General features: G+C 43.6%; 1 protein-coding gene across 1 annotated transcript in view; it reads right to left on the reverse strand.

Moving 5' to 3' along the window:
- Positions 1–689: 689 nt before the first annotated feature.
- The window catches only part of gnptab (N-acetylglucosamine-1-phosphate transferase subunits alpha and beta), a 20,133-nt gene continuing 11,900 nt past the window's right edge, over positions 690–8,922 (reverse strand). Inside the window, exons 8-21 of the mRNA XM_035677117.1 lie at positions 8,110–8,271; positions 7,757–7,936; positions 7,235–7,405; positions 6,979–7,102; positions 6,678–6,893; positions 5,216–6,267; positions 4,939–5,138; positions 4,633–4,852; positions 4,397–4,510; positions 4,216–4,301; positions 4,014–4,112; positions 3,706–3,873; positions 2,727–2,817; positions 690–1,230 (exon numbers count right to left, since the gene is read on the reverse strand). Coding sequence (XP_035533010.1) covers positions 1,159–1,230; positions 2,727–2,817; positions 3,706–3,873; positions 4,014–4,112; positions 4,216–4,301; positions 4,397–4,510; positions 4,633–4,852; positions 4,939–5,138; positions 5,216–6,267; positions 6,678–6,893; positions 6,979–7,102; positions 7,235–7,405; positions 7,757–7,936; positions 8,110–8,271 — 2,955 coding nt within the window. The 3' untranslated portion in view covers positions 690–1,158. The remainder of the gene's footprint in view (positions 1,231–2,726; positions 2,818–3,705; positions 3,874–4,013; positions 4,113–4,215; positions 4,302–4,396; positions 4,511–4,632; positions 4,853–4,938; positions 5,139–5,215; positions 6,268–6,677; positions 6,894–6,978; positions 7,103–7,234; positions 7,406–7,756; positions 7,937–8,109; positions 8,272–8,922) is intronic.

An 8,922-nucleotide genomic window follows, 5' to 3' on the forward strand; every position in this document is an offset into this window, starting at 1 on the left:
GTATCATTTACATGTAGCTCCAACAATCAGTCAACTTTGTACTGCATTAAGAATGATAATCATATTATCCTATATCCCATTCATTCTCATTGTAAATCACTAGATTTGGGCGTGATGTGGCAAACATTTATAATAAGACATTAAAAAAAAAAACCAACAGGAGATAAACAAAAATGTTCAAACAAGCAGGAATGAACAACGAAGGCACTTCAAGTTTTTTTGTTTTTAAAGACAACCGACAAAGATATAACCGCCAACACTTAAATGAACGTTATCCATCCTATATGTACTTTTATCCTCCATTTCGTTGAAATGGAGACATAACAGTAAAGGTCAAACACAACCAGGGCTGCAAGTACCGTTTCTTTTCTTTTTTAAACAAGCAAGTACCGATTATTTTTTCAATTAATGAATTCATTTTTTGTATAAAATGCCCATCACAATTTCCCAGCACCCAAGGTGACATCTTCGAATGTTTTTTGTTGGACAAACAGTCCGAAACCCAAAGATATTACACTGATATAAGATATAAAAAAGAGGAAAAGCAGAAAATACATTTAAGAAGCTGTTACCAGCAAATGTTGGGTATTTTCCCTTAAAAAGTGACTCAAAAGTGTTTGATTGTTTTCTGTCAATCAACTTTCATTTCATCTACTAATCATTTGAGCTTTAAACACAAACGTTTGTGGATTTTATGGTAAAAAAAATGCTTGCTGCACACACACACACACACACACACACACACACACACAATGAGTGCTGACCTGCTGTTATCAAATGTTTCACACTTTTAACAGCACATCAATCAATGGCACGGTGAGGGCAGAACATGAGGTGGTACAGCGTGTAGGGAGTGTTTGTGTATTTGTAAGTGTAAGTCTCAGCGGAGGAAAAGAAGATTTACAGGCTTCTTCTTTCTGGCTGCCATTCCTTTCATTGGCCAGCCCCATCCATCATCTTCTTAAAAATGTTTCATCGCCATCTCGTATGAGTCTCTACACCTCGTCCGCGGTGATGCAACACAAGCACAGGAGGGCCTCAGATTCTTGTTTCCACCCAATCCCTCTGTCTGAATCCTCTCCTGTCTTCTCCACTGAGCAGGAGAGAAAGGGTGGACGTTCAAGTGAAGATAAGGGAGGAGAGGGAAGTCTTCCTCTGTCACACCCTCTCAGTGTTGCTGTCCCTGTTCACTCTGCGACGGGGGAACAGCTTCCGCTTTAGCAGAATCAGCTGCAGGGAGAGGGAAGAGAGGAAATGGCATAAATACAAACTGCATGCAGCTAAGGAAAGTGAATTTAAAAAAAAAAGTTAACTGTCAGCTAGAGGATTACGCTTCAAAATACATTTAGCTTATTTGCTTTCTCGCTTAAAGAAAGGCTAGCTTGGCTCTGTCCGAAGGTAATAAAATCCACCTATCAGCACCTCTAAAGCTTACTAATTATATCTCACTTGTTTGTGCTGTATAAAGATGTTAAAAAGGTCATTTGCTGTTACGACGTGTTACGTATTGGATTATTTCCTGACCGCAATCAGTAACTTCCTGGAGTCTCAATTACTATGTACCACCGGCACATATTGACATTTTTTTAGACTTCCATTTTTGTCCAAATTAATGAGATATAAAAGGAGTTGTGAGCTTAAGAGGTGCTGGTAGTTTCCCTGTGTTTCCAGTCTTTATGCTAAGCTAACCAACTGCTGACTAACATTAACTTCATATTAATGGAAACAGATAAGAGTGGTATCGATGTCGTCATCTGTATGCACTCTGAAGCAAAAAGAAAATTGGCATACATCCCGAAATAGTGACCTGTTCCTTTCAGATAATCAACACTCACTCAGAAGGACTTTGACACCAATTCCCCACCCCCCTCAGATATTTTGTAACCCAAGAACACAAAGATAATTTTAAGAGTAGGGCAGCAGTGTGAAATCACCTCCCACTGGATTGAAGACACTTTTGATCTCTCTAAACTGTACAAAGCTCACTCAAATGTCTCTATCTTAATAACCTGGGCAGCAGGACAGCCTGGCTCATAAGGTGCCAGAAAGACATCAAAAGTCTGTTTGTGTGCGGTGACAGAGACACAAGTCTGACACATTCCTAACTGGGAACACTGGTCCCACGGGTCGCTGTGGGGGAAATTCTCCTAAGGTCAATGCAACTATTAACCTTTCTTTAGGTTCGCTGAGGAGAAACTGGAAACCTTTGGATTAGGGAAGTGCCTCATTACATCTCAATGTCAAACCTGGGCCGAGTAGTATTTGTTTAACAATTCCTGGCATTTTCTTTTAATCCCTGCCCGATACCAAATTGGAAGAATTTGACAGGAAAGTTGTCCAAGAACACTGTCATGGTTTTGTAATTCTTTGCTATCATGTTCTTGAACGTTGTTCCAGCTAGAAATCCCACCTATCTGGCAACAAAGAAGGTTAAAATAAATACAAACACTGTATGATCCAAGTCAACAAAGACAGACAACCTCGCATTTCACAGAGGACTGCTGAGGGTCTTTCATTTCTGTAAAGTCAGGCCCCGGCTCAGCTGGTCATATGAGCACGACACATGAGATGGGTACACCTCCGAGCGGAATTTCAGTAGCGAAAGCCCAAATCATAGCTCATGTGTGAATCATGGAAACGGAGACAGGTGTGTTACCAAATGTCCTGTGTATCTTTGACTGAATGTCTAAATAAACTGTGTGTGGTCCGAGGTGGACACCACTGACCTGTTCAGCGAAGAAGGACATGATGGTGAAGATGACGAGCGTCACGAGGACACAGTGCGTCCAGAACTTCAGCTTGTCTCGATACACTCGCCTTCGGAGAGAAAACACATTTCAGGTAGTTTTAAATAAAGAACTTATCCTTAATCACCCAGTCCTACACCAGGAGGCACAGATTCAGAAATAAAATGTTTCCTGATTGGGAGACAGAAATGTCGGAGGTGGCACGTCTCACTAGAGGGGAGGCTAGTTGTGCTCTGATGTAACAAGTAGGAAACATGCAGTATGCAGAGGGCAGCAGGGCAACAGGGTGACAAGGTGACATCACCCCACGCCATCTGCCTGTTACTTTACCAACTCAAAGACAGGAGAGGTGGAGAGGCTCAGCTATGTCATGATCTTGCAAGTATCTTATAGCTAGCGACTGATCTGTAGCAGCTTGGTCTAATTTTAAAGGCTAGCATTCTCCAGCTGAATACAGGAGCTGCCTGACAAAAACCCTCTGAAGCCCCCGAGGGATTCCCACTGTTCCAACCTGGCAACACTCGGGCCCATGTGAGGACAGCCACAGATTCTTAACTTAAGCCGTTAGTGGAAAAAAGAGCTTGATAAATTACTGGCTCACGTGCGACAAGGACGCTGGTACAGTACTGGAGCAGTATGTGTGTTTTTTCAACCATTAATTAGGAAAAGGAATGATTATTACATCATTAAAAATAAATGGTCAACAACTGTAATAATCTACATATTGTTCAAGTCTAGTCAAGTCAAGTTCTTTGTTTCATATCATTGCAAACTGACTTTGACTTGACTTTCATGACAATCCATCCAATAGTTGCTGAGATATTCGAGTCTGGACCAAAAGTGGTGGACCAACCGACCATCACTGTGATCCCTAAAGCCATGCTGCTAGTGTGGATAATAATAGTTGCAGCCTTTATATAATCAACGCATCAAAACTTCTCTAAAGTTAATATCCTACCATTCCTGGAGCTCTTCCATATGCAAGAACCTGTTGCGATACTCTCTGGGCAGTTCAAACTGGGACGGCAACGGGAACATGGACTCATAGAAGTCTCTCAGCACAGCTTTCACTGTGGCGGCGTCCTTATGGCTGTGGTCGATGTTATCATTCAGACAGATGAACTTCCTGTTGGGCATAAGTGAAAATAGAGATGTTATTATAGTTTAACAACCAGTATGGTAAAGGCGTAAACTTTGGTTGCACCACATAAAAAGGGAAAAAAATGAAAGAGAAAGAAAAAGTGATCTATACAAAGTCATTCCCACCTGGGATTCTTCCTAATGTCATCTAACTGGCCGACCACATGGGACACATTTGTCCGCACCATCTTGAAGGCTATCTCCTCCTCCCCCATGATCTCAAACCTGTCCAACAGAGCACATGTTAGCAGCAACAGCAAAGCTAAACAAGGAGAATATTTGAATTTTAATACACTGTCAGACAAACTAACAGCACATAAGATCCTACTTGTACTTATTCTGCTCTCTGAAGGCTTTGTGGATGCGTTCTGTGATGGGCTTGCAATGGAGGATGAGGCCTTTGGTGACAGGAGGCTGTGGGTTAAGAACAAGAACAGAACATCAGTCAAATAATTCAGCTTATAAAACAAAAGTAAAAAGGAAACAAGTTATACTCAAGTATGGCTCACCATGCTGGGGTCATAGTAGGCCTCCTGCGTTGGGTTCACCAGGTGGAGCCGGGTCAGGTTAGTTGGGAGAGTCTTAGAGCAGTTTATCAACATCTGCTCCAGGCCTGTCAGGTCCTAGAAAATGCAACAAAGAAATATTACACACAAGTACATCAAAACCACAAGATTTTTTGTAAATCTGACAAGTCTCAAAGCCTTATGTGAGGTAGAGAAGATATATCAAAGCCAGGACCAACCTGGAGGCTGAGTGGCAGCTCGTGGATCCTTGTGGCGAGAGTTCGAATCTCCCGGTCGGACAGGACGCCTGAATGGTCGGTGTCAATCTCGTCGAACACCTCAGACACATTGAGCTGCTGCTGAGCACTCATCAGGAAGTAGAAGTACGAAAAGGCGAACTGCATGTCCTCCGAGTGACGAACACGATGGGCTGACGTCTTGTCAAACTCTTCTGGGAATCTGAAGAAAAGAGCGTGGAGAAGTTGAAGGTGTTGCCTCTTCATTAACTCGTAAAAATCGTAACAAATAATCTTCATCACACTCACGTGTCCTGCAGCTCCTGCATGATGAAGCGGTCGATCATGTGAGGCATGTGTGCGGGGACTTTGCGGGATGTGAATCCGAACTGGCCGTTGAGAAGCTTGTTGACATAGCGCAGCGAGTCAGCAAAAGTGTCCTGCAGCCTTCGGCGGGTGGCGCCACCATCAGTCGCGTACAGCAATTCTCTCTGCAGACGCTCCCCTTCCTGTAAGAGTCATCAGAATTTATTTAAAGAAATCAAAAAGCTTGACTAGAAAAGTGGAAGTTGTACGCCCTACTTACCTCAAGCTGTTCCTGGAAGTATTTCCTCCTCTCCCACGGCAGGAAGCCTCTGTCTGAGGAGATGAAGTGTTGGAGTCTCCTCCCCACTACAGCTCCTCCTGCAGCGTCGGCTGGCTCTGCCCGACTCTCTGCGCTCTCGGTTTTGGAAATGCTGCTTAGCAGCTTGGAAGTCATTGGCCTCTCGATTGCAGCTTTTAGATTATGTTTGGGAATCTCAAAGTCTTTTTTATGCTCATCATCAATTTGGACTGTGATAAGAGGAGTGACAATTCTTTCCTGCACAACCACGTCTTTCCTGGACATTTCTTTTGAGTTTAGATTTTTCTGAATGGTTCCTGCTTTCTCTTGCACGTGCTCTACCTCCAAGTCCTTATAGGGCTTTCCCTGGACCTTGGCTGCACCCTCATTAGCTGGATGTGAATCGATGACCTGCTGCTTTTGAGCCAGTGCCTTGTAAGGTTTTAGAAGTTCAGCCTTTGTGAGGTTATAACCCTTTATAGTAATGTCACCAATCAGAAGCTTCTCATCCAGCTTTTGCAGCTCACTGCGCACGACAGCTGGTAGAAGTGACACATTTAGTGCAGGAACTTCTATGACAACCTCAGGTTCACCAGGCTGCCTCTTCTGGATCTTAGGACCCTGTTTGTGCTCAGGAACATCTGAGAACGGAAACGGTGGCTCTGGAGTCGGAGTCGGCTTTGGCTCTTTGCCGGCGTCTTTGCTCGCAGTCTTCGACACGTTAGTCTGAGGTACTTCGCGGGTGTCGACAGCTACACTGAAGCTCATTTTGAACTCGCTGTCGTCTTCTCTCTGGAAAGTGATGTTGTACTGGATCTGGGTGGCGTTGTGGCCAGGATGGAGCAGCAGGTGAATGGTCTTCCACTTGTTGGCGACGGAGGTGTGGCGAACCGCCACATTGTCGCTGACATGGGCCTCGGAGACTCTGCGAGCCAGTGTGTTAAAGCTGAAATATGGCCTGATTTCACCTACTGGGAGGGTGTACAGGCTCTGATTCCTCAGCAGGGTCACATGGTGCAACTCGCCAAAGTGCTCTACAACAGAAATTAATACATGTTAAAGGCTAAGGATAGATTTTTGTTTGTACCAACAAATCCCAGGAGAAGACCAAAACCAAATCTGATTGACTGACTCAAAATAATATACTGTGTCCATGTAAAGGAACATGTCACCCACTTTAACTGCATTTCCAATGGATGTTTTTAATAGTTTTAGACTAGAGGTCTATGGCACAGAGGAATATAAATGTAAGATAAGATTATATCAAACTTTGGTTACACAGACAATACTTGTTAGTAGGATAAATTCTTTTAGTTTTGGTATTTTCATGGGATTTGTTGACAATAAGTAAAGTATAGAATATCAGACCTATCCTTTAACTCCAGTTATTGTTATAAAAATTGTGGCTAGAAAATATCAACACAGTATGTATCCTCTAATTCACCTTGGCCACAGTCTCCCACATCGAAACCACAGGAGAGCACATTGCAGGCTTGGTCACAGAACTTGTCTGCCAGCCAGGAGTTGGCACAGCCTTGATTACAGTACGACGTCCCCCCAAGACCTCCTAGACCACCTGCAAACTGCCACACCTGTCCACCAGCTCCACCGGGACCGCCACCACCGACCCCAGCCCCAAACCGACTATTCCCTGCTGAACCTGTCAGAGAAATGGAATAACATATTAGATATGATTTAAACAAATTATCTTATCAGTACAGGAGAGATTATTTTGATCTCTTTACCGACGCAGTCTCCTCCATCCCAGTCACAGGCAGAGTTGTTGCAGGCTTTGTCGCAGTACCCATCTTTGATCCAAGATCCTGGGCAGCCCTCGGCACAGTTGGGGACAGGCCAGGTGAGATACACCTGCAGGGAGGTGAGGAAAGAGAAGATTAAAGGCCAGATAAATGCCAACTGATTGATTAGTCTCACAATCCCCCAATGTTTTTACACTAAAAGACACAGCACAAATTTAAAAATAAACTCATGAATTCACACCTTCTGTCCTTTCGAGTGGCTGTAGAAGTCGTCCGGCCAGACGTCCTTGCCAAACATTACATCATCATTGAGGTAAATGAACTTTTGGGAGAGTCCTGGGATGCGGTGGATGTGGGTCTCTATGGCAGGGGAGCTGAAAGTGGGAAGGTGGCTGTTGTTCTGGAAAATATCCTGGAAGTCAAAGAAAAACATATTTACGTACATATAATAATAGGCAAAATATATAATTACCAACTGGTACAAAGCACAGTTTCTGTGACAAGTACATGTGCCTCAAAAAGAGACTTCAGGAAGTTAGTTTGCTAAGTTGACTGTGTAAAACAGAAATTATGCTCAAATAAAATGAGACTTTAAGTGCTAAAGTAAAATGTTTAAAACTCATGAATATATAGATAATGTGGTCTGTAATCTGTATCTTTCTGTTTCATTTTAAGACATTACATAGGGTTAGGAGTCAGTAAAAAATATGCTGAGCAGCCAGAATGCAGTGCAGTGTGGGAGAGGTCAAGCCTTAAATTTTACCTGATGTGTGACAACCGTAACTCTGGGGTTATCCAGGTTGAGCCAGGAGGGAATCTGCCCGTTGGTGACGATGAAGATGTGTCGCACCCAGGGGGCATGTCTCTCCACAGAGCGCAGCGAATAGCGGAGCTCCTCGTTGTCCTCAAACCGACTGGCTGACACGTCTTCATCCTGTTTGGACTGGAGAAAAGAGTGAACAATAAACACTGAGACTCAGGATCTCAGGGGGTGTTATTGCTCAAAATGAGCAGGTAACTGGGTTTCCAACATATCATATGTATTCCAAAATCAATAAACATGTCTTAAATATGCATAATTTAATAGTGAGGAGAGATATTAAGAACCAGTTGTACCTGTGAGATGGCGGTGAGGTCCCAGAACAAGTAGCCAGGCGTGATGGTTAACTCTTTTCCATCCAGGGTCAGATTCTTTTTAGCCTGCTGCGTCAGATCGGTGAAATCCTGCGGGGTTTTCAGGTGGAGCAGGGCGATGCTGGCCTCAGAGTACAACTCAAACTGAGGGACAAATACACAACAGTAAGGTGTTAATTGCTTGAAAGAATCGTCTAGTGGTTTGGAGCTCCATTTCCATAAAGTTTGTGGACTTGAACAGTTCAAATTAATGCATCAGAGGTGCAGATATCCCGACTTTTTGTCCCTAGTATGGGTCAGGGTCCAAACACACTGGATCCTACACTTCCCATAAGGCAAATCAATACTATCTTTTGTTAGACCCTCTCTACCTGGCAGTTCCCATTTGCTTTGTTGTTATTAACCACAAGAGGAGCGTGGCAGAGAATTAATCCCTGACTTTTCTGTGAACTGTGAAATTTGGTACTTTTGATTTTCAAGGTCCTAAGAGGACAAATTCCAATAATTGTGATATGGCGCCATCATTAGGCCATTTCAGTTTACCCAACACTTTGGTTAATGGCCCCTATTAGTATGCTGATGTTTAACTCCAAGCACCAGGGACAGACGGACAGATTTCTGAAAGATTGGGAATTAAAATGACAAGACACAAGGTGACTTCTGACCCTGCAGATAGAGAGGTAAAATCAAAGCAGCTATGATGCCTGTGTGGAGGCATCTGCTGGCTGTTGCAGTCTTGAGACGGAGTGATGAGAGAGAGAGAGAGAGAGTGAGAGTGTGTGTGTGCGCGTGTGT

The sequence above is a fragment of the Morone saxatilis genome, unplaced genomic scaffold (assembly GCF_004916995.1).
Source record: "Morone saxatilis isolate NCDOM2014 unplaced genomic scaffold, NCSU_SB_2.0 Contig10, whole genome shotgun sequence".
Classification (NCBI taxonomy): Eukaryota; Metazoa; Chordata; class Actinopteri; family Moronidae; genus Morone; species Morone saxatilis.